Source organism: Marmota flaviventris, chromosome 3 (genome assembly GCF_047511675.1).
Source record: "Marmota flaviventris isolate mMarFla1 chromosome 3, mMarFla1.hap1, whole genome shotgun sequence".
In the NCBI taxonomy this organism is placed as follows: Eukaryota; Metazoa; Chordata; class Mammalia; order Rodentia; family Sciuridae; genus Marmota; species Marmota flaviventris.
In genome coordinates, this window is record NC_092500.1 from 15,304,628 (window position 1) to 15,331,658 (window position 27,031).

Sequence of the window (27,031 nt, forward strand, 5' to 3'; positions counted from 1 at the left end):
ATTCACTGGGAAAAAAAAAAGTGTAGGAAAAAAAAAAAAAAAAAAAAAAGACTACCTAAGAGTGACTTTCTAAAACTATACAAACCATTCTGAAATGTTAGAATTTTTTTTTCCCCTAAATTTGATTCTCTAAATCTATTAAAGACCAGACTGAAAAGTTTAAGATAGGGTATTTCATTACAAAAAAATGTTTCCCCTTTAAATTTGTTTAAATTTGAACAGTTTCCAGGAATTCAGGAAATTTAAGAAACCACATGTAGGGCTGGAATCAACAAATATTTGGAGGTTTTAGGCTTTTCAAGAAAAGTTCCCATATTCTCATTTCTTATTAAACAACTGGGTTCCCAAACAACTACAAAATTAATTTTCTGGCTCACTGTGTTTGAGCTATTCTTTTTAAGTAAGGAAGGCCAGCTTTTTGAGCTCTGTCACTTCTCTGACAGTTTTATTTGTGGTAGAAGAGTGTATGAAATTCTCCAGCTACCAGGAAGTCAGTGACTATGCACAGATTTGCACAATGGTGTTTGCATTCCTACTCCAGGGGGTAGAAATACTGTGTATATTACTCTCTCCTTTTCAGCTTCCTAGAGATCATTAATCACTGGGACATGACATCCTCGGCTCTGGCTCCCAGCCCCCTCCTGATATGCAGATTCAAAAGCAAGGTCTATTTAAGAGCTCTGTAAAGCCCAATTAAAGCTTTGTGGCAAAGGGAAGACAATCTAAAATCTAGTCCTCTATCAATCGCTGAACTAAACAAAATTTAACACCAAATAACAATGATGAGCATGCTAATAGCCCATGTATGTCTACAGATATTAATAAATCTTTCTGGTCAAATGCTCTTTATATTTGGGGTTCACATCTTTTTTTTCAAGGTTGGAAAGTCTATTAAAACAAATCTTAAGATCTCCAAATGACTTCCCTTCTACTTTATTAAAAAGAAGTTTTTAAAAATAATTTTTTCTTTTGTGGTAAAAGCACATAAGATCTACCCCCTCAGCAAATTTTAATTATACAAAACAGTATTGTTAACTACAGGCTCTATGTGTACAGTAGATCTCCAGAACTTATAACTGAAATTCTGTGTTCCTTGGAAGATACCTCCCCCAACTCACACCCACACCCCCACTACTGTCTTAATTGCTTCTATAAGTGTCACTATTTTAGATTCCTCATAAACATGGGATCATGAAGTGTTTGTCCTTTTGTGTCTGATTTAACTTATTATACTGTCTTCTATAGCCACCTTTATTGTTGTAAATGACAGGATTTTTTTTTAAGGCTGAATAATATTCTATTATATGTACATGCCCCATTTTCTTTGTTCAATTATCTGCTGATAGATATTTGTTTCTATATCCTGGCTATTGTGAATGGTGATAATGAACATGGGAGTACAGATGTCTCTTCGAGATAGTGATCTTATTTCCTTTAGCTATATACCCCAAAATGGGATTGCTAGATCAAAAATGGTAATTCTATTCTATTTCTAATTTATTGAGGAACCTCTCTACTGTTTTCTATAATGTCTACACAATAGTAGTTTACATTGTTCCTAACAGCATACAAAAATTCCCCATTCTACACAACCTCAGTAGCCCTTGTTATTTTTTTTTTTTATAATAGCCATTATAACACATGTGAGGTGCTTACTGTGCTTTTGATTTACATTTTTCTAAAGATTAGTGATGCTGAACACTTTTCATTCATCTATTGGCCATTTATCTCTCTTCTTTGGAGAAATGCCTATTTAGGTCCTAGGCTTTTCCCCTAAATATTCTTCTAAGAGTTATTGTTTCAGATTTTACATTTAAGTAATTAATCAATTTTGAATGTATATGGTGTGAGGTAAGGGTCTAGTGTATTCCTGGCATCCCTGCTAAAGTACAGTTGACTGTATATGTGTGGGTTTATTTCCAGGCTTTCTATTCTGTTTCACTAATCTGTATGTCTGTTTTTATGCAAAAAAGTGTTTTGATTATTGCAGCTTTGCAATATATTATGAAATCAAATGCCTCTCACATTGTTCTTGCTCAAAGCTGCTTTGGTTATTCAGGGTCTTTTGTGATCCTCTTCCTTCTCCTCAAGGAAGAATGGAAAAGAAGGAAGAAAGGCTGGAAGGCAGGCCAGCAAGTAGGCAGAAGATGACTCTGTATTCAAACTACTCTGCCCTTCTCTTCCTATGGTAAGATAGTTTATTGATGACCTTAAACCAGAGTTGTGCTGGCAAGTATTAGATGAAGAAGCCTGGTTATGGTAAGATAAAGAATGAATATAGGGTAAATCCATGGAAATAATAAGTCTAAACTGCAAAGTGGTGTGGGGCATATGCAACCATATTGGCACATAAAATGATCCACTGGAGTGCAGATTCTGTTTTTTAACTTTTATCTAAAAAGGTGAAAAGAAGTTTTACTAACATTTAATAAATACTCTGACAATGGTACCCAACCTGAATCTTGTATCAGGTGCTCCCCATTTGTAAACATATGCATAGTATCTTGAGGTAAGAGCTGAAATTTCACATCAAAGATTTGATAAAATCATGAATAGAGGATGCAAGAGGACTGACCAGGAAGAAGAGATTTCCCAGAAGAGGCTGCAGATCAAAAATAAATGCACAGTGATTTCCCCACCCCCTTAAAAAGGCTTCTTTTATTCCTTAAGACAGAGAGGAGCCATAAGAAAATTTTAAGCAGACATTTGCTTTGATCTGTCAGATTACATAAAATTTACCCATAGGGCTCATTAGCTTGAGTATGCAACTGTAATGGAGGTGGTCTGTCAGATCTAGAATGGGTATGTTGAGACTGGCAGGACATGGTAATGAGGGAAAAGAAAGAGGTTGAAATGATGAACCAATGTTTAGGGACAGGAGGGGGGAAAAGTAAACCCCTTACAAGGAGCTTCTAGATAGAATAAAAAGTAATCAGCAGAGGTGTGGAAGAGGATGGAGAATAGGAAGAGTATGAGTGAGGAAGATTTCCTCTGGAATGATGAACTTCGGACTACAGTGGGCTTGTCCATTACTTTAGTTAGCAATTATTATTTGAATAAAATTCACCGGGAAACTACTCAAAAACTACCTTGTAATATATTTCTATTGTTGTCCTGAATTGTTATTCCACTTTTCATAATATTTATGTCTTATTTCCTCACTTAGTGACTATGTTCCTGCAGGGCATGCATTGTGGAGCTCTTTAGATAACTGTTATCTACAGAAAATCAGGTTAAAGAGCTGAGAACTTTAATAAAAACAACAAAACAAAATAAAACCCCTTCTCCTTGATCTCTCCAGAAAAAGTAAACTCCCTTTTTTCTAAACACCTATATAAGCTTGTTCATATCTGAAACAACACTCACCAAAAAAATGTACTTATTTACTTACAAATAAGTAAGTAAATAATCAGTGATCACTAGAGAGCAGACACTGCACTGAATTCATCTTTGTTGCCCTAAATCTCAAAATGGTGCCTAACAATGTTAAGTGCTCAATTAATAAATACAAACAGAAATAAAATTATTCCATTAAAAACATTTATTAAAAGTGTATCATTCATGATGATTAGAAGACAATACCATTAAGATGTCAATACTCCGAGGTATCAAATTGAATACAATCCTTATCAATATCCAAATGCTATTTCTTTGCAGAAATAGAAAACTCATCTTTAAATTTATATGGAATCTAAGGGTCTCCAAATAGCCAAAACTGATTTGAAGGAAAAAAAGAAAAAGGAAAAGAAAAAAGCTGATTTAAAACTTAATAAAGCTAGGGATGGGTAGAGCACTTGAGTAGCACATGTTAGGTACTGGGTTTGATCCTCCACACCACATAAAAAAATTAAACAAAATTATAAAAACTAACTTTAAAAAACAAAACAAAACAAAAAAACAAAGCTATAGTAATTAGAACAATGTGGTACTGGCCCAAAGGCAGACAGACCAATGGAACAGAACAGATCCCAGAAATAAACCCTTACATATATAGTCAAATGATTTTTGTCAATGGTGCCAAGACCATTCAACAGGGAAAGCACAGTCTTTTCAACAAATGGTGGCTAGGAAAACTAGATATCCACATGCAAAAGAATGAAGCTGGGAGCTGGGACTGTAGTAGCTCAGTGGTCAGAGTGCTCGCCTAGATGTGTGAGGCACTGGGTTCAATTATCAGCACCACAAATAAATAAATAAAATAAAGTCCAATGACAACCAAAAAAAACAAAACAAAAAACAACAACAACAAAAAAGAATGAAGCTGAATTCTCACCTACTGGATTAGGCAATAATTTCTTAGACATGACACCAAATACACAGGCAACAAAAGGAACAGTGGCACATGCCTATTATTCCCGCTATTGGGGAGCCTGAAGCAGGAGGATCACAAGTTCCAAAACTAGCCTCAGCAACTTAAGTGGTGAGATCTGGTGTCAAAACTGGAGGGGGCGAAACAGGGGAAGGAAGGAGGTGTAACTCAGTGGCAGAGCACCCTGGGTTCAATTCCCAGTACCACAAAAAAAGACAATAACAACAGAGTAACAAGGCAATAGACCCAATGAGAGGAAATGTTTGCATATTATATATAAGACAATATACAGAGAACTCCTAAACTCAACATAATAAAATGAACAATGTGATTTAAATCAGGCTCAGTGGGGCACACCTTTAATCCCAGCAACTCAGGAGGCTGAAGCAGGAAGATCACAAGTTCAATGCCAGCCTGAGAAATTTTACGAAACCTGTCTCAAAAATAAAAAGGGGCTGGGAGTACAACTCAGTGGTAGAGCAAACCTGGTATAAATCCCCTGCACCACAAAAAATTCAAAAATGAGCAAAGTTTTTGAATAGACATTTCTCCAAAGAAGAGACATAAATGGCTAATAAGCACACAAAAAGATGCTCAACATCACCAATCATTAGGAAAATGAAAATCAAAACCATAATGAGACACCACCTCACACCCATTAGTTTAGCTACTGTAACAAAACAAAATAAATAAAATTGTTGGCAAGGATGTGGAGAAACTGGAATCCTTGCACACTGTTGAGGGATTGCAAAATGGGAAAGCATCTGTGAAAAAATAGTATGGAGGTTCCTCAAAAAACTAAAAACAGGCTTTGGAGATGTAGTTCAGTAGTAGAACACTCACTAGGATGCATAAGGCCCTGGGTTTGATCCCTAACACCACATTAAAAAAAAAAAAAAAAAGAAAGAAAGAAAGAAACGAAAAACAAACAAAACTCCCTAAATTAAAAATAGTGTTAATTACCATACAATCTAGCAATTCCACTTCTAGGTATAAACCACACAAAAGAAATTAACACAGACTGGGGATGTAGCTCAATGCTCCTAGCATGCACAAAGCTCTGTTCAGCACACACACACAAAAAGAAATGAACACAGGATCTTGAAGGAATATGTGTATACCCATGTTCATAGCAGCATTAGTAACAACAGCTAAAATGTAGAAGCAACCCAAGCATATATACCTACAATGTGGTATATATTTATAATGTTATCCAGCCTTAAAAAGAAAGAAAATGCAGCCTTTTGTTACAACATTAATGAACCTTGAGGGCATTATTCTAAGTGAAAAAAGATAGCCACCAAAAGACAAATCTTGTATAAGTTTACACTTGAGCAGCCAAAGCCACAAAGACCAAAAGTAGAATGGTGGTTATGAGGGGCTAAGGAGAGGGAGGAATGAGAATGGGTACAGTTTCAGTTTTACAAGATGAAAAGAGCTGTAGAAGTGAATGGTGGTGATGGTTGCACAACACTGTATTTAACATTGCTGAACTATATGCTTAATCATTGTTAAAGATGGCAAATTTTATAAGTGTCAAGCACAATATTAAAAATTGGAGGGGGAAAGTGTGTCATGTGTAAGACATAATGTTTAGCATTGCAATAAGAAGTCAGGAGCTGAACTGTCCCATTGGTATGTGAGACAAAATGAATTAATTTAAACAAAGAACAAGGAAAAAAAAACACCAAAAAGCTTTGTAGATGTACTCAAGTGACTAAAAGAAACTAAATTGAAAGCCCAAAATAAATTAAAATTAAATCAGATCTGGTCCTCTCTCCTTATCAACGTATAGGACATTCCCTGCTTCCCTCGTCTCCAAAATAAAACAAATCCACATCCCACGCAACTTTTGGGGGCTAAGTTTATGCATAAGCTTATTGATTATGGACAGGAGTGCTGAAAATATTTTCAGACAAACAGTAGAGATGAAACAGAATTAGGATGTCTTTTTATGTATCAAAAAAGGTGGATAATATCACCAACATTCTTGTTACCATAAGCATAGACAAAAGGGAATGAAATAGAACAAACAGAAAATCTAACTAAAATGTTGATTAGTGGAAATGAAGGTAAAGGTCTGCTGTTTTTGTGAGCTCTCATTTTATCTCTATGCTCATGTCCTTTTGATTAATCTGAAAAAACAAAAACAACAACAAAAACCCAGCCACTGTCTTATAAAGAGACAACCTGCCAGAAAAAGTTGCCGGGCTTTTCAGTCACTCTTCTGCATCACCTTTATAGGCTTTGGACATGCTGTGTCACTGAATATATCTGACTTCAGAAAAATACTCAAAATAATGGAAAATGAATTTCTTTACGATTACAGGATAAACATACAAATATGTTCTAAATAAAAGGTCAAGATCCAAAAACTATTTTATTTTTATCACTTTTCAAAGAAACAACTTTAAAAAAATTAGAACTAAGTATTAGATCTAAGAACCAATAATCTTACTTTAATAACAGTAAAAAAAGTAATGTGGTGGCAGTGGCAGCAGCTCCTGTTTACTAAGAGCTTATTCAGCACTGGGGACAGGGTGCTTTATGAACTTCTCATTTAATCATCATCATAATCCTACAGGTTTGATAATGCACAACCATAAACGAGTCTATCTAGGATTACTCATACATTACATTTTTCTTTGAAACAAAGTATTTTACACATACACACACACACACACACACTTAGAAAAATAACTAACGAATGGGGGGAGGAGAATGGGAGATGACTTTGAAATATCCTTATTCTTTAAAAATTAAGCATTACATATGTATACTTCGCATGCATGTGCATATAAACACACACAGAAATTATTTTCAGAGTTGCTACAGAGAGCAGATTTTAATAGATTTATAATTCTAGTAAGTTCCTAAAATAGCTCTTGTGGTTGATGCAGTTTTCTCTGTATTTAAGTGGATTAGCCTAAAGTCATTACTGCTCAAAATGATACTAATCACTTTAATTCCAATTAAAGGGACATGTAGAACCATTATAGACAAAGAGCTAAGTCAGCAGCAACCTCAATTTTCCAGGAAAGCCTTTGAGAAATATTCATAATCTTGTCTGTGGCTCTTATTTTACAGTGAAGTCTAGATTTTTTATCAAAGCAACTTTTAAAATAAAGGCATGTTTAAAGAAAAAAGGAAACGTCACAAAGAAAAAAAAGTAGTCTTTTTAAAAAATTTGATTTTAGTGGCTGGGGGTGTAGCTGAGGGCTGAAGTGCTTACCTAACATGTACAAGGCCCTGGGTTTGATCCCCAGAACTGTAAAAACCAAAATATTTGATTAAAAAAAAACTATGAAATTATGTTCTCTTTTGACAAATATTGTGCTGTTATTAGATATTAAATTCATTCTACAGAGAAATCCTTACCAAATATTTTAACTAGCATAACAATTAGTATCAAAGTTCTTTTCCCTCACATCCTTAACTTATATCTGATTCCCACCCCCCCAAAAAAGGAAGTCCATTTACTTGAGTTTATGTCAATTTTCTTTTAATATTAGTGTTTACAGTTTAGATTTCTAGTGTCTCTGAAGTATGAAAAAATTACAGTGGGTGAAAATGGTTTATAAAAATCTTTTTAGGATATGATTTATTGCAGTTAACCTGATTATTTATTTGTTTAATTTTTCTGGTACTGGGGATTGAACCAAGGGGTGCTTTTACCACTGAGCCACATTCCCAGCCTTATTTTTTATTTTATTTTATTTTTTTTTTGAGACAGGGTCTCACTTAAGTTACTTAGGGTCTCTATAAGTTTCTGAGGCTGACCTCAAATTTAAGATTCTCTACCTCAGCCTCCTGAGTCACTGGGATTACAGATGTGTGCCACCACACCCAACAACCTGATTAATTTTTAAGGGCACAATTTTAAGAAAGTTGAAAGAATGATCTATAGCTGCAGAAAAAAGAATATGCTTTTTTTTTCCAAATATTTATTTTTTAGTTGTAGTTGGGCACAATACCTTTATTTCCAACTACAATAAATTATTATTTATTTTTATGTGGTGCTGAGGATCGAACCCAGAGTCCCGTAAGTACAAGGCAAGCACTCTACAGCTGAGCCAAAACCTTAGTCCAAGAATATGAAGAAAATTATATTTTGAAAACTCACAGAGCAGAGACTAAAGATAACATACCTACAAACTCAGTTCAATGTTAAATAATATACCTGCCAAAAGTAACTAAAATAATATAGATTTGACTGAAAAATAACAAGGGTATGTTTTATTTGTACTCTGGTTGTTTCTATGCAGTTTTTAATTGAGCCATATTTTGAAAAATGGAACTTTAAGTGCTTAAAAAGTAGAAAATAAAATTTTAAGTGCTCAAAAGAGGAACCCATGTTAATTTCTTCATGAATCAGTTAATGCCAAAGTTGTTTCTTTGAAAACCTGAATATATCTTTATTGCTTAAATTACTATTTGTAAAAAAAAAATATATATATATATATATATAAAATGAATACCATTCATATTCTTATAAAGTACAAATAGTCTTATGATAAAGTAGGAAGTCCTGTTGCTACAAATTTGATCTCGAATAGAAAGTAAGAAAACTAGAAAATGCATTAATTCTAACTTAGTTTTTCTCAGAGAAAATACACGCATATATATGTATTTTTTCCCAGTGCTAGAGATGGTACACAGGCCTTATACATGCTAGGAAATTACTTTATCTCTGAGCTATATCACCAGCCCCAGAGAACAATAAATTTTAACATCAGCCTATTAATTTTCTAACAGACAAGCCACAAAATTTTTAACTATTTTAATACTAGACATTGTGACCCTATTTTTATAAATTATTTTAAAAATTATCAATGCTTAAGTATATGTCATTTTAAGAGAAATGTTCTTGAAATGAAATTAATACAAGTATTATTACTCGAGTGTTGTAATTAAAAGCCAGGGTTAAATCCTAGCTCTTTCACTTATTAGGACTGCCATCTTGGAGAAATTAATTGCTTGATCTCTCTATGCTTCAGTTTCCTCATTTATTGAAACATGAAGATAGTAGTTCCTTACTCATAAGGTTGGTATGATGATTAAAAGTAGTTAATTAGGCTGGGGATGTGGCTCAAGCAGTAGCGCACTCGCCTGGCATGTGTGGGGTGCTGGGTTCGATCCTCAGCACCACATAAAAATAACATAAAGATGTTCTGTCCACTGAAAACTAAAAAATAAATATTAAAAAATTCTCTCTCTCTCTCTCAAAAAAAAAAAAAGCAGTTAATCTTGTGTGTGTGCACGGGCACATACTCGGTGATGGGGACCAAACCTAGGATCTGACACATGCTAGGTAAGTGCTCTACCACTGATCTACATCACGATCCTAGAAGTTGATCTTAAACAGCACTCAGAACAATGCCATACAAAAAAGTATTCAATAACTTGTATGATATGATTATTATTGGTTGTTCTGGGGCTTATGATGGAATACAACAAAATTTCAAATTCTCTTCTCTTGTTGGATTTTAACATAATGAAGTCAAAGAAGACAGAATGAAAATTTCTCATCAGGAAGTTGTTACAATTTCTGACCTACCAGTAACCTGATTTACTATAACATTTCCATTTTGTTGTGCTTATAATGATTGAAATTAAATGCATTAAAAAAACCAAGATCTAATGATACCCTTCACTGAGATATCAATACAAAGATTACCCACCTGTGCAACTCTTCTGTTTTGTCTTCAGTTGGACCTACGATTAGTAAACAGTGGCGAAGGACAGCTGCCATGACACGGAACTGATGAGAGTCACTCTATGGTCAAAAAAGAAAAGGAGAGGAAAAATTGGGAGATGAATGCCTTAAGGAAAAAGTCCAGCACATTACTATAACACCTGTTCCTCCAAACCTTCTTACACTATACAGGGAGATAGCAGGATACTCTAGAAAGAATTCCCAAGGCACTACTAAGTAAATAGTCACTATCTTATTTCAACAACTCCAACCACTTCCAGTAATGGCTGACACCAGTGACTTTCTGATCTAGCCACTCTGTTTTATCTTTGATGAAGATTCAATTCTACTCATTTTGTTTTATTTTTCCATTTTCAGAAAGTCAAGATTCTTTCTTCCTCTGGTAAACTGCTCCAATTCACTAATCATTATCAAAGTTCAAATTGGAATAGTTATTTTGAGTTGGTTGTTCATCCTTAATAAAAAATGTCTGCTCTCAACTTTCAAAAATAGTTCATCAATTTCATTTTGATCAATCCTCTTAATCTCCCAGTTCCTACAAAACTACCAGAAAGTGAGTCAAAAAAAAGTGATCTGAGTTTATCTCCTCCTACTTTGCCAAAAACAACCGTTGGCAATGGTATTAAAGATCTGCATCAAGGTCCTATCTCTTAAGAAATTAATATGACACAGGAAATCAGAGATAATTAAGATAGAGATCCTGGATATGCCATACTTCAGAAAGCTCTAAACACTTGAAATACTATTAAAATTTTCAAAAATTTCTTAGCATATACCTGATTTCAAGTCCATGTAAAGTGAAGTACATCTCACTCACACACACACTATATATATATATACACACACACACACACACATACATATACAAACACATACACACAGGCCCTTTAAGGGAGATGTCTCTCATCTAGCATACAGGGTAAACTTTCATTACTTATGTGGGTGATAATATTTTAAAAACATGTACATTTACAAGAGATGAAGGTATTAATGGAAAAAGTACTGGATATGGAGTCAGAAGCCTACCTTATGACCTAAAACAATTCATACAGCTTCCTGAACCTTGGTTTCCCCACATGCATCTCCACAAACACAAGGCTCTTAGGATTAAGTTAAAGAAAATGTCATGCATAAAAATGCTTTAAAACTTTCAATAAAATATGTGAGGGTGTGGGGGAAGAAGTCAAAGAGTGAGACTGTGAAGTGATAAACAACTGTGTGGGTAGGAAGAGAGGGAAAAGAGAAAGAGGGACCAGTGGAATGCCAGAGGCACTGAGACTGCAGGGTTCATCATCCATCCCCAAATGCTTGGGTGAAAATTCTCTCATATGTAAATATACTTTCACTTACCACAAATTACATGAGGTATACTAAAACCCATGCCAAACTCAACTATTACTTAACTCTTGATAAGGTCACATTTTCCTGGGTTTTGAAAATTAACTGGGGGATCTATTTCCTTTTGTTCTATATATAACACTCTTTCTCTTCTCATGCTGATGGTGACAAGCCTCCTGCAAAAGTATCCATTATGGTCTGTTATTTGTAACTGTAAACCCAAATCCTACTTTCCATTGCATCTCCTCCTTTTCTAGTTTTTAATAACACCTATTCCCAAGTTATACTTTCTGACTGCAATGCTCTCTTTTACCCAACATTTACTAAGTTCTCTCCATTCTCTACTCAAAACAACTTCTGAAATGACTGGATTATTTGCCTCTGCTCTTTACATTGCTGATTGTTTTTCATCCTCCAGATCTCAGCTAAAACATCTTCTTAGAGAAGCCCCTTCTCTGATCACTGATCTAAGTATATTCCTTCATGATTCTCTATCTTAAAGATTTCTTTTCATGAAACCATAATTTGTAACTTCACATTTGTTTACTTACTCATATATCTTTGTTTTCTCCACTAATCTATTACCCTCATGAAGATGAGGGCACTGCTTTAATAGGTGATCAACAGTTTTGTTTTGTTTTTTTATAAATATTTTTTTAGTTGTTGATGGACCTTTATTTTATTCATTTATGTATATGCGGTGCTGAGAATCAAACCCAGTGCCTCATACATGTGAGGCAAGTGCTCTATCACTGAGCCCCAGCCCCAGCCCATGATCAACAGGTTTTAATGTAAATGTTGTATAATATGAATAAGCAGAAAAATGCCCAAATTATAAGTGTGTAGCTAGATAACTTCTCACAAAATGAGCACATCAATTAAAAAATCATGCAAGGCCAAGATTAAGAGCCCCAGAATTCTCCTCACACTCCCTCCAATGACAGCCTTCTGCTCCTGAAAAGTAATCCTAACTTCTAATATCACAGGTTAGTGTTGTCACTGAACTTTACATGAATGGACCCATAAAGTATAGGCCCTCTTGCCAGTGACTGTGAGATTCACCCATGTTGTTGTATGTAGTTAGTTTTTTCTTTTCCACTGCTTGGGAGCAGCGCTATACAAAGTGTGGTGCTGGTCCACACCCTGTTTGTCACTCATCTTCAAAGTCATGAGTACAGAAGGTATCGAGGGAACATTTATAAACTTTTTGAGCATTTGGACATTGTGTGTAATACTGGATCGTACAAGACTTTCATTCTGACAGCTAGGGAAAAAAATCTTGTCCCTCCACCACAGATGGGTTAAGAAAGCACTGTTATACGGTGTTCTAGTGTATAAATGTATTATCATTAACTTATCTATCCTACTCTTTAAAAAAATATTTTTAGTTGTAGATTGACAACAATACCTTTATTTTGTTTATTTAGTGTGTGTGTGTGTTTTTAATGTGGTGCTGGGGATTGAACCCAGTGCCTCATGCATGCTAGGCAAGAGTTCTACTACTGAGCCACAGCCCCAGCTCCATCCTACTCTTGATGACACTTGAATTGTTGAATGTTTGGGGGGTATTCTAACAAGTGCTGCAATAAACATGCTTTTTACATGTCATCTGGAATGCATGTGTATACATCCAGGAGAGGGGATACTGAGTCACAGGGAACACACATACATCAAGCTTTATAAGGTACTGTCAGTGTTTTAACCTATACTTATAATAGTTTCTTTATAATTTCATTGATACTGAATATTGTCAGCTTTTTAAACATTAGTCATTCTCATGGATATGTAGGTTATTTTTTGTTTTAATTTGCATTTTCATGATGACTAATAAAACTGAACACCTATTTTTATTGTATGTCTTATGTTTATTTGGTCATTTGGAAAGCTTGTTTTGAAAGTTCCTATTTAAACCTTTTGTCTATTTTTCTATTGTGTTGACTTATTTATCCTTATGGATTTGTAAGACTTTCTAATGAGTTCTGAATATTTTATTGTACATATGTGCTGCAAATATCTTGTCCCACTTAGTGGGCTGCCATTTTCCTTTCTTCTTCTAAGGTACTCATTTTAATGAAGGACAATTTTTTCCTTTAGATATGATCCATATTGTATTCCATTTTATTTGGAAATATTTTCTTATTTAAGAAATGTTTGGCTAGGCATGATGGTACATGCCTATAACCCCAGCAACTCAGAAGACTGAGGCAGGAAGATCGAAAGTTCAAGGCCAACCTCAGTAACTTAGCAGGACCCTGTCTCAAATTTTTAAAAATAATAAAGTAAAGAGGGCTGGGGATGCAGCTTTGTGGTAGAACGCCCCTAGGTTCAATCTCCAGTACTACACAAAAAAAGAAAGGTTTAACTTATTTGAGATAAAGTCACAGCAGTAAACTTTTAGAAGCCTTATTATTTTATCCTGTTTTATTTAGATCTCTTACATAACTCAACTTCTCTTTTGGGGTATACAATATAAGGTAAGGATTCAAAACTGGTTTTTTTTCCATACAAATGATCCAGAACTATTTGTGAAAAACCCCACTGTACTTCCATGTCACCTGTATCATAAACCAGTTGACTACAGATATGCAGGTTTATTTCTAGATTTTTATTCTATTCCATCAGTCAATGTCTCAATAAATAACTGTTAAAGCAATGCTATCATTTAAGAAATCTTACTTAACAAAGGTTATTGTGGCCACTACTTCCCACTGTTGGTTACTCTGCTGTGTGACTTTTCTCAATGTTCCAATCTCTGATGTCCTCATCTCTTAAGTGGGGTTAATAATGCTGCTCACAAGAATACCAGAAGGACTGAATGTGATTGCTCTTACAAAACAGTATATAATCACAGCTTTTACAACTGTTATTTACTTGCTTCATGATTTAGTTTTTGTATCTTTAGGATATCAACATTTGCTACTCTAAAATGATATCACTTCCAAAGGTTGAGGGGGAAAAATCCCTCAGAACAAAGAGCAGAGGAAGAAAAAGTGAGAAAGTAGGTTTGGTTGTAACAGTGGAAATTAAAATCAGATAACATTAAAAGCAAGATAAAAATTATCAAATTCTTTGGAATTTCTTTACAAAGGCTTTGCTTCTTAATTACAGATTCCGTTATTATATGAAATCCTTTTCCCCCTCCTTTGCAAACTGTGGAAGATTTAATTTTATTTAGAAAAAAAATATCCATTTTCCTATCTTTTTATTCAAATTTTAACCTTTCTAATCAATGCCAGAGAAAAAGCCCAAAGATCCAGAATATACAGCACCTGAAGCTGCTGTGCACTGCTGAAGTGATTATTGTTTTTAAGCATACAGAAAATATAGAAAATAATAATATATAATATTACAAACAGCTTGCTTTATTTTGAATGTTCCCTCCAAACTTCATATTGAAATCTAGTTTTCATTTAACTGTACTGGGTGGGTAGGATATTTAAGAAATGTTTAGGTCATGTATGAATGGATTCATGCTATTATAATGGGAGTGGGTTAGGATAAATTCTGGTGAGTCCTAGCACCCTTATATGTTCACAGGTTCTCTCATGCACACACATGCATGCTCTTTCACCATATGATGCCTTAGCAAAAAGACCTCACCAGTTATGATCCCTGGATTTTGGACTTCATATAGACTCCAAAGCCATGAGCAAAATAAACCTCTATTATTTATAAATTATCAGACTGGTATTCTGTGATAGCAACAGAAAATGTACCAAGACAGAACCACACAACCGCTTGTGTAGAGTTTTTTGGGGGAGGGGAAGCAGCAATTGGAAATGGAACCCAGGAGTGCTTTGCCACTGAGCTATATCTCCAGCTCTTTCTATTTTTTTATTTTGAGATGGGGGTTTCACTAAGTTGCTGAGGCTGACCTTCAATTTGTGATCCTCCTGCCTCAGCCTACAGAATTGCAAGGATTATAGGTGTGTGCTACCATGTCCGGCTCCACCTGTGTTTACATGACTAATTTCTCTACTAGGTTTTTACTGCCTTGAAGACAGTGATGTTTACCTTGCATTCTGTGTATCTAACATAAAAGGTGGCACGAACTGGATACTTAATGTTTGTTGAAAAATTTATTCAACAAGAAAAAACTGCACAGCCTGAAGCTTTATTTTTAAGTAATATCCTATCCTTTTCTACATTTCCTTCAAAGTCTCTAAATAATGAGGGAACTAACCTCTTCTGTTACAGTGTGACATTCTCAATAACTTCTGTGAGCACTCACTGTTTTATCTCATTCAAACAGCATCTTTTGACTCCTTAAAAACAAGTATTTTTGTTTGCACTTAGTTTTCTGGCTCTATCAAGTCTACTGGTCCTTGTACTTCCTTATTACCCTGCATTGATACTTAGGAAGCACCAGACAGGGAAATGTGTACTACATAAAGGACCCATAGATTAACATGCTCTCCTCCATCAACAGAGATTTAGGAAAATGTTGAAGCAGGAAGAAGACAAGGCCATTTCAATTAACTTTTCTACAGCTAACTTTATGTCCTGCTAAAGGAATCATTCAACCTTTTCAAATATACTATCTCTAGGAAAGGGAGAGAAAGAGGAGACAAGGAGTAGGGAGGGAGGGAGACTCTGTCTCTACACATGGAAATAAAGCCAGCTACATTTCCCACGAAAAGGAAATCTCCAAATTAATCTGCTGATGGTATCAACAGGCAGGCAGGAATTCAACACTGAGGCCTAAATCTGAAATGCACAAATGGCACTAATTTGCTAAACCTCATGAAACATCTAGTCCTTCATTTTCTGTTTTTTGTGAACTACAAATGAAGGAAGTCATAAAAATACTTGCTAAAACAGTTAAAACCAAAACCAAATGTCTGTATTTTTCTGTAACTGTTAGGCTAAGTAATTGTGAAACAGGCAAAAAACTACAGAAGTGAAATAAATGCCTAGCATTTGGAAAGGTATATTCAGCACCCTTCTTTTGAAGTCAGTTGGGCAATAGCTATCAATCAAAAAAACCTGAAAATTTTGAAATGCTCTGGCCCATCAATTTCAGGTTATTTACTAAAACTTTTACAACCAGAGAATTTACTATATTGATATTTAAAACAGCAAGCAATTATGATTTAAGTGCCTCCAAACAGGATTTGTCAAAGGTTGAGAATCCTTATGAAGGAATATTCATAAATATTTTTATATTTATACTTAATAGTATTCTTTGTGGGGGGGGGGGAGGGTTTACTGGGGATTGAACTCAGGAGCACTTAAACACTGAACCACATTCCCAGCTCTATTTTGTATTTTTTTTAGAGACAGGGTCTCACTGAGTTGCTTAGCACCTCACTTTTGCTGAGGCTTACTTTTGAACTTGGGATCCTCCTGCCTCAGCCTCCTGAGCTGCTGGGATTACAGGCGTGTGCCACCGTGCCAGGGTGAAGTATTCTACATGCTCACAAGTATTTGTATGCATTCTTTCATAAGGATTTATCATCTTCAACAAATAGGAGTTACAGAGTAGTTGTCAAAGTTTTGGGTTTTTTTGCAGAACTCTTTTTTATCCTCCAAATGAAATCTTAATTACAAACCTAAATTAAAACAACAGCAATAGCAACAACAATAGCAACAACAATCAAAGGTGCTGTTTTATAAAGTGGAAGTGGGGAACCTGGGATACCACTCACCCACACCTAGAGGATACTCCTAGGAACCTCCCAGCTTCAAGAAACGCATTTTTGAAAACTAATACTCTGTGTAAGTGTGTGGGGAGTTACTGGGGATCAAACCCATGGCCTCACCCATGCCCAGTAAGCGCTCTCCACAGAGTTAACATCCCCAGAGTTGAAAACTAGTAACTAGACTTCAAGAACATTGGTTGTGCAACAAAGATGAAAATAATAAAATGATTACATTTTGTGTGTATGTGAATATATATAGAGAGAAATATATAGACAGAAATATATATTTCTATTTATATATTACATAACGGAGAATGGTTAGAAAGATACACATCAAAAGGCAAACAGTGCTTATCTTCTCAGGGGTGAGTTTTCAGGTAGTTTGTATTTTCTTGCTTCTATGTTTTTTTTTCCTAGATCCTCTACAATGAGCCTCTAGTTATTTTTAAAGTTAGATTCTTTTGATTAATAAGTTTTTCATATTTGTTAACTAGTCTTTGGGTGCTTGCTCAAAGTAAAACACTTCAGTTGACAAACTAAGGAGATCTTGAAACCCAGTAAACAGATTCTTAGTAGTAAGTCTCTCTGCCCTGATATGAGGTTTCTTTGAACTAAGTTGTGACTATCTTCCTAAAAACTCCTGTTTTGGTTTCTGTGGTCTTTTCACATGCTACACAATTTCTAGGAACCATTCATCCCTCTATTCTTCAGATGGCTGAATCATTCTGAATCTTCAGATCTCAGAAAAGACTTTCAGAGTCTTCTGTAACTATATTATATATTGTCAATCATTGCATTGTTCTCTCATAGCAAATAACACAATTTCAATTATGTAATTTTTACTGATTTATCACCTATTTCACCCACAAAATGGAGGTTTCATAAACAATGCCTGTTATTTGCCAATACATTATATAATGCCCAGTGTAATGTCTAGTAATTGTCCATAAATATTTGGACAATGATAAATGATAAATGTTTGCTAAGAGCTGAATTTGGAGACTCATGAAGACATTCTTTTCTAAATGGTTGGCAAAGATCCTATTTTCAATACTATTTATATTTCTGAAAACTTCAACCATAGCCAAGAGTCATGCTGATTTTGCACATTTTGTAATGGCTGTATCAATTGATCCAGACTCAAACAGGTAGTAGGAGGTCTGAGATACCTAATCTTGGAATACTGGCCCTTTATCAGTAGATACTTTTGTTTTGGAGAAAAACCATTCTATAACACAGAATAAGTATATGCTACTTCAACATTTTCTAAAGCTCCTTCCAGTCCCTCTGTTACTTATAACTAAAGCACACTAATAAGGGCTAATCTTAATTTACTAATTTTCATTACATGTCATCCCACATATCTACTGATGTGCAGCCACTAAATTATAAAGTGTTTTTGTTAGGAATCTGAACACTATGAGCTACTATTTTAGGTATAACTTAAAATAATAGGGACTCCAACAATGGCAAACCAACAGTCTTAGAGTACCTCTTACAACTAAATGAAGAACTTAAAAAACACCAAAACAAACAGTGTAAGAAAAATAACCATAGAAGGTACCAAATAAGAATAGAGACATAACATTTCAAATACTTCCAAATATTTGGTTTCAAAGCATAAATGGAGCATGTGGGCTTTCCACATCTTTTCCTGCCAACTCTCAGGAAAAAACTGACCATGCTACAGTCATCTAAAACAGCTGTTAGGACTGATCTTCAAATATTTGGTTTCAAAATACAGACCTATCTGCACTTTAAAACTCATGCCTGCATATTCTCACTATAGCACTGCATTGAGATAATCCTTTTAAAGTAGTTTTCTGGCAAATACAGATCTTTATTCATGGGTGAGAATTATTTCAAATGGACACATCAAAATATTAACCTAAATCCTAAAGTCAGATGTCTTTTTTTTTTTTTTAAAAGGCACAGTCTAAATTTCACTAGTCATTTATGGTTAAAGAGAGAGAAAATGTGAAATGTCTGGATTTTAGAAGAAAGGAACAGTTTATGTTCATTTTACTTAAAATTGTTGATTTCCTTAAGCCAAGTTTCATTGTTAGCATATTGTTCTTGTGGGTATTCAAATATAAACTACCAAATCTGCCTCATTTTGGTTTGCTGGAAGGTCCAAGCCTCAGAAGACTCTTAGACTAGAAATAAGTTAAATGGTTTGAAATAACCTTTCTCATCCCCTTGAGTAATTATGTTTGTTTTCTAGAATTATGTATAAGCATGGATATCTCTAGTTTGTAGTCCTATATTTTTGACAGTTATCTTACACTACATAGGAACACCTAGGAGAATAGGCTAATAGGAATACATACACATAGGATTTTTTTCTTCTTCTGAGCTGACATCAAAGACTTATCAGTTTTAATTGACTGGCATTATCTGAGCTTTTAAGGTGGCAGCCATCAAAAATACCTATACCTTTATTAACTGCCTTGTTTTATTTCCCTTTAAATCTTATCTTGTTCATGAAAAAGACTCTGAAAAAGACAGTGATAGTACAAGTCAGAAAACTATATTTGGCATCTTACAAAACAGTAGTTCATCTCCACCCCAGTCTTCCAACAGGTATTACACAAATGGAAAGAATAAGATTTAGTAATGGTTAAGAAATATCACAGTTCATACAACTGATTCATGGAGGAACTGGTAACTTTTTCCATTTTCCAATTTAGCATGCTTCCCTTGCAGACAGCTTTAAGAACATACCAGACAATTAAACTCCAGGTAGATAAGAATACCATTCTCAACCTTACCTCTTTATGCACCTTCCAACTGTCTACTGTCACATTGAAGAGAGCTTTGAGGGCCTCAATGGCACAGTCTGTCTCCTGAGGTGAGAGAGGAGGTCCATTATGATCTATGGCCGACTCATACTCATCGGTCCACTTGATGCTAAAGGCACTTTCCAAGATCTGGGTTAGCAGCGGTAGTCCCTGGAGCTCATAGCGCAATTGTGACCTGATGTCAGTGTGCAAAAGTGACAGGAGAAAGAGCAAGCGCAAGTCAAAGCACTTAATGTCATTGATAAATTTTCGGTCCTTGCACTTTCTCAGGAGGTTACAGAGCTTTGCAGCAAGATTAAGTTCCAGGCTGAGCTGCTGTGCCATCTGACTGTTGAACACTATGTTACATAGACACTTTAATGATTCCACAATAACTGGGAACTCTGACACCTTCTCCAAAGAATCATCCGACTCAGTTAGCTTGGCTAGTCTCAGCAATATCTGCATGTTTTCCTTAGTTGTTACAGGAACTAAAATCTTTTTGTCTCTGGAGAGAATGCGGAGTACTTCCAGGCAGGACACTTGACATGTTGTTGGGACGTCCTTTACAAGGACTTTAAATATGCCTTCACAGAGTTTCTGAAAAACAAGAGAGTATGCAAAAACTATTATTTGATTTTCAACATCAGACTAAACAGTATCAGGTTTGAAGGCAATCAGTCTGAATCATAGCTATTCCCTCCTCAGAAATAAAGATTAAGAACTAGTTCACAATTGCCCATACTACATGCTCTTTTTTGTAAAATAACTGAAGGAGATAAGCATTTCTGCTAATGTTTAGTTGTGCTCTTTCTTCTAAATATTTCTTAATATTTCTTCCATGGCAGTCATCCCAAGTGTCCCTCTTCTTTAGCTAAAATCTAATAATACTTACTCATCAAATGACCCAGAGAAGTACTTTTGCTGACAAAAACTGATAAAAGTTATTCCAAATATGGGGTTCCAAAGAGGGTTCAGCTAGCATATATTATGTTTTGAACCAATTGCAAAAAAAAAGGTGACCCCTCTAGGCAGACTAGATGCTAAAAAGGTTCCCTCTAGATGGGCAAACTAGGAAAAAGTCTCTCTTCCTCTGGGCAGCCCTGTGCTAAGACATATTGTTTGGGAAGCTCTGAGAAGATAGAATCTTAACTCTCCTTTGTTGCCTTGGTGTAGGGTGCAGATTGTAACTGTAACAGTAACAGTAATACATAGCAGTGGTGGATCCAAATTTTGCTAACATCATCTCAGAAACAATTCTTTTAGGATGAACCCAAAGTATACTCAATCTTATTTGTGTGAAAATTATTTATACTATTGTCAGATTTAAAAATCACAGATCATTCCCTCCAAATTCAATGTAAGCTTTCTCTTACCCTTATATGTGGATCAAACAAGTATACTCATTTCATTGCTGGATACTATACACCCTTACATTTTATAAAAACAAAAACAATTACCAATATAAGATATTAACTTACTGACAGACTTAAATCCTTGAAAAAGAGGCTACCTGGGGTCAAACATGATCTTGGCAAGAATCCCAGACTATGTGCAACTTTTCAGTATATCCTGGTCATACAGCTATGGAAATACTAACTTTAAATGAAAATATGTTCTCTAAATAGAGATGGAAAGGACCCTTACCTGACAAGCTAAAAAAAAATTCATAAAATGACAACTTTATCCTGTCATATCTGATAACTAAAAGTGACTTTCTTTTAGTGTTTTAATGTCAATGTTACAGCAGGAATTTTTTTTTTACTTATTTATTTTTTTTTGCTTTTGTACTGGGATTGAACCCCGGGTGCATTACCACTGAACTGCATCCCCAATTCTTTTTACTTTTTGACGTTGAGATAGGATCTTGCCAAGTTGCTGAGACTGGCCTTGAACTTGAGATCCTCCTATCTCAGCCTCCTGAGTTGCTAGGATTACAAATGTGCACCACTATGCCTGGCAAGAATACCCACAGAAATTAAAATCAGCATGCAATAATGACACTAGCCACATCAAGTTTAAGGCCAGTCTAGGCAATTTAGCAAGGCCTTGTCTCAAAATTAAAAATAAGGGTTGGGGATGTAACTCAGTAGTAGAGCACCACTGGTTTCAATCCCCTGTATCATGATCCCCTGTATCATCCCTTTTAGGGATACAAATAGAAGGAAAGAAGTCAAATAATCACCGTTTGCAAATCATTTGATAATGTATTTAGAAAATCCAAAAAATCTGACCAGAAAACTGCAGAGCTAATTAATTCAGCCTAGCAGCAATATACTAAATCAACATAGAACAAACAAAAGAATCACCTAAGAATAAATCTAACCAAGAAAATAAAAGACCTCTACAATGAAAATTATAAAACACTGAAAAAAGAAATTGAAGAAGATATTAGAAGATGAAAAGACCACCCCTGTTCATGGATAGGCAGACTTAATATTGTTAAAATGGCCATATTACCAAAATGAATCTAAAGAGTCAATCAATTCCCGTGAAAATACCAAAGATATTCTTCACAGAACTAGAACAAACAGTTACAAAATCCATATGGAAAAATAAAAGACCCAGAATAGTCAAAGCAACTATAAGCAAAAGGCTGGAGGCATCGCAATACCAAATTTTAAATTATACTACAGAACTACAGTAACAAAAACAGCATAGAACTGGCATAAAAATGGACACACAGACCAATGGAATAGAACAAAAGTCACGGAAACAAACTCACAACAAAGATACAATCATGTGATCCTTGATAAAGATGCCAAAAACATTCAATGGAAAAAAGGCAGCCTTTTTAACAAATGGTGCTAGCAAACTGGATATCCGTATGTAGAAGAATAAAACTAGATCCCTATCTCTTGCCCTGCATAAAAGTCAACTCAAAATGGATCAAAGACCTAGGAATTAGCCTAGAAATTTTCCAACAGCTAGAAGAAAACACAGGGTTAATATCTAACATAAAAGCAAAGGCAATTACTTCCTCAACAGGATTCCTAAAACTCAAGAAATAATTCTCAAGAACAGCAAAGGAAACAAGAGCATGAACAGAGAGCCTACAGAAGGGGAAAACATCTTTGTCAGCTACTCTTCTGACATAAAATTAATATCCAGAATAAAGACTCAAAAAACTTACCACCAAATAAATAAATAAATAAAATTCAATCAACAGGCAAATGAAACAGATATTTATCAAAAGAAGAAATACAAATGATTAAAAAGTACACTAAAAAAAAGTTCAATATCTTTAGTAATCAGAGAAATGTAAATCAAAACCACACGGTGAGAATATAGGATGAAAAACAGAACAAAACTCACAACAAAGATACAAAGGGTTAGAAAAAGGGTTAGTTAGGGGGAAATGGGGAGAATTGTGAACTGAAATCAAATTCTACACATGTATGATTTTGTTTGGATGAACCCAACTACTATGTATAACTGTAAAGCTCTAATAAACACACACACACACACTATATATATATATGAATGACTTCATCTCACCCTGTTAGAATGAAAATCATCAAGAATACAAATATCCATAAATGCTAGTAAGGATTTGGGGGGGAAAGAAACACTTAATAATACACTGTTGGTGGGATTGTAAATTAGTACAACCATTATGAAAATTAATAAGGAGGTTCCTCAAAAGGAACTACCGTATAACCCAGCTACACTACTCCTCAGTATTTATCTAAAAGAATTTAAGTCAGCCTGCTAAAAGCAATCTATGCATTCCCATGCTTACAGCAGTGCAACTCACAATAGCCATGTTATGGAACCAGCCTAGATAACCATCAATAACTGACTAAATAAAGAAAATGTGATACGATGAGTTTTCTATAGCCATAAAGAAAAATGAAATTATGTTATTTGCAGGAAAATAGATAGAAGTTGAGAGCATTATGTCAAGTGAAATAAACCAGACTCAAAAAGTCAAGAATTATGTTTTCTTTCATATGGAAAAGTTAGAGAAAAATAAAAAAATCAAGGTGAGACTTCATAAAAATATAAGGAAGACCAGTGGAGTAGAAGAAGGGAACCAGGGGGAGGAAGGAGGGGAGGAAAATGGGAGGTACTAGGGAATAGGATTGACCAAATTATGTTATATGCATGTACAAATGTGTCACAAAACCACTATTACGTATAATTATAATATACCAATAAAATTAATAAAAAATAAGAAAAAGCTCTTTTTACATGTCTGTTAGCTTAGTAAGGTATGGTTATTTCTATAAAGTCATACTACAAGACCTACAGCAGAAACTTAAATAAAAAATCCCAAGCAGTTTCCCAGTGCCAGTACCTAGGGTTGCAAAAAACATTTTCAGCAGTCTGTGCCTGAACTGAGACCCTAGAGTAGACTATGGTAATTCTCAAATTTCAGTATGCATCATACTTACCTAAAGGGCTCATCACACAGACTATTCCACCTACCCCGAAGTTCTGATTCAATAGGTATGGGGTGAGGCTCCAGAAATGGAACTTTAAACAAGTTTTCAGTTGACGCTGCTGCTGGTAGTGATCCAGAAGCCACACTGAGAACTACTGTATTATGGTTAGCAACAGACTGACATAACTTGGATGTCAGGGGTAAGGGTTAGCTGAGGGTAACTGACCAGAAGTATATTAGAACGATAGGCAAAGTTGAAGGCCATTAGCACAAACACCTTAACTTCTTCACTACCCTGTGCTGAAGATGTACAAGGGTGGCAGGGATGGGAATGGGATGTCATCATCTGGTCACAATGCCTTTTTCAAATATTAAAAACTACCAGAGACATGAAGCACATTATTTGTTAAAGGTTGGTCCTGGGCTTAAAACATATTCATCCTACCATGGCCCCTAGAGCCAAAACAATGTGGTAATTAAGAGAAGAGGTAGTGGGTTCAAACTGCTTACATTCAATCTTGGCTCTTCTACTTATTAATAGTATACGCATGGCAAGTTACTTAGTTTCTCTGGACCTCATTAACTGTAAGAATCAAATGAGATCACACATTTACAGCATTTAGGACAGTGCCAAGCATGCAAAGAATGTTCAGTACAGGTTATCTAAGATAAATTCTCAAAGTCCTCAGCTTGGCATTTAATATTCCCTAATGAGCTCTTTTTCCAGTCTTTATTCATTCATACTATTTCTATCAAACCATCTTCTAGGTACTTACCTGTCCAAACTACTCACATTGAACCCGTCTGCTTTCTTATCACTTGCCTCTACATGCATCAGTCCTTTTTCTTCTCTGGTTATATAGGTTTCAAATATTTAATACACTTTCAATATAAAGTTTTTCATAACCACTTCAGACCTCAACATTCTTCCTTTACAAGCAATATCCAAACCACAATTTGCAGCAATCATTTTGGGCTCAGCACATCTGTCCTGGTGATTTTCCTTCTGAGTTTGCTTCAACTACTAAAAGCTCTCTGAAAGTAGAAATGACATCTCTTTTTATGAAATAAATGCACTGCAGTGGCTTTTGAGTCAGAAAGACCTGGGTTTAATACCTGTTTTGTTTTTTGCAAGTTATACAATTTAGATATGTTATTAACTTCTCTGATCCTCAGTTTTCCCTTTGTTATATAAGAGTAATATCATCCACATCTAATATAATTATTTTTTATTTGTTCTAATTCATTATACATGACAGTAGAATGCATTTTGAAACATCATACGTAAATGGAGTGTAACTTCTCATCCTTCTGGTTGTACATGATGTACAATCACACTGGTCACACAGTCATATATGCACATAGGGTAATAATGTCCTATTCATTCTACTGTCCTTCCTACCTATACCCCCATAAGTAATTTTTAATAGTGACTTTTATTATGTTTTATTACTTCATAATCTTTATAGTCCTTAGCAGAGCAACTAGCACTGCCAAAAATAAATTTTAAGAAGTTCTTCAAATCTCAAACATTAGTAGAGATCTATTAATATTGTCTTGATGCTTCTTTATAAGAAGGAAAGAAAGTAGCACAGACTGTTCTTGTGATTGTATTGGTAGGGTGACTTGCCCCACTGGGTAAAAAAGCCTTTACAAATAGGCAATAGAAGTTATCTGCCTTCATTTAAAGTTTTTTTTTTTTTTCCTGAAGAGCTTAAATTACTTAAATACATATGTTCTTTATAAATGTTATAAATGTAAAATTAATAAAACCCTTAGAGAAAATAGAAACAATGTCCACAATTATTCTAGCTGTTATATTTTATGAGTGACAGAAGGCCTTATTCTTTCTCAATCTAGTTGGTTTTCAGTAATACATATACTAATTTTTTAAAAAATACTACACTCTCTATTTTTTTAACTTTATTTTATTTTTTATTTTTATGTGGTACTGAGGGTCAAACTCAGGGCCTTGCACGTGCGAGGTAAAAGCTATACCACTGAGCCATAACCCCAGCCCCTGTGCATATAATTTTTTAAAAAAATATTTGAGCTGTCAATGGACCTTATTTATTTATTTATACACGGTGCTGAGAATTGAACCCAGTGCCTCACACATGCCAGGCAAGTGCTCTACCACTGAGCTACAACCCCAGCCCATGTGCATATAATTTTGTTTCCTGATTTATTTTTTTAACTCAACATAAGCATGTTTCCACATTACTACAGATTTCTCATAAACCTAATTTTAACTGGATGCAGTATTAAATATAATTCCTGTTTTCAATGAGTCTTTAGCATGAAATGCAGCAGAGTCCAGAAAGAACAATGGATTTGGCATTAGAAGGCACAGCTTCTCAATTTTATTTTTTGTTTATGTACTTTGTAGTTTACAAGTAACTTTTATATATGTTTATTATATATTCTTATTCAATCTAAGAAATGCTTATTGAACACTACATAATTCTTACAAATAATAAGTAAGTACCTAAAGACATTTAACCAAGAAGGAGGACACGACTCAATCCAGATCATCTGATTACAAAGTAATTTCCAATGTAAATCAGTGATAGTACCATAGCTGTCTCTCACTTAGTATAATCTTGAGCATGTCACTTTATTAGGCATCTTTTTTCCTCTGTATCATGCATTAAAGCAAAATGTCCTTTAAAACAAACTTCTTCCAGCTTCATAATGGCAGGTTTTCATCATGAATCTGTAAAACTACAGTCAGCTTTGATTTTAGCTAAGAAACAAGCAAAACAGGCTCTGAAGGATATGTGAACACTCAAAAGACCTACCATGGTTTATAAACTGTCTTAAGAGGTGATTTTTAAAAATAATAAAAAGTTAGAAGTC

The 27,031-nt window shown here is 34.8% G+C and overlaps 1 protein-coding gene across 6 annotated transcripts in view; it reads right to left on the bottom strand.

Moving 5' to 3' along the window:
- Ric8b (RIC8 guanine nucleotide exchange factor B) overlaps window positions 1-27,031 on the bottom strand; it is a 111,696-nt gene that overhangs the window by 47,949 nt on the left and 36,716 nt on the right. For all 6 annotated transcript variants that reach the window (XR_011707037.1, XR_011707038.1, XM_071609568.1 and 3 more), the window contains 2 exons: window positions 19,777-20,385; window positions 9,991-10,085 (listed from right to left, as the gene is read on the bottom strand). Coding sequence is in view for 4 of the 6 variants with exons in the window: in XM_071609568.1 (XP_071465669.1) it covers window positions 9,991-10,085; window positions 19,777-20,385 (704 nt within the window). In the remaining 2 variants the exon portion in view is untranslated. The remainder of the gene's footprint in view (window positions 1-9,990; window positions 10,086-19,776; window positions 20,386-27,031) is intronic.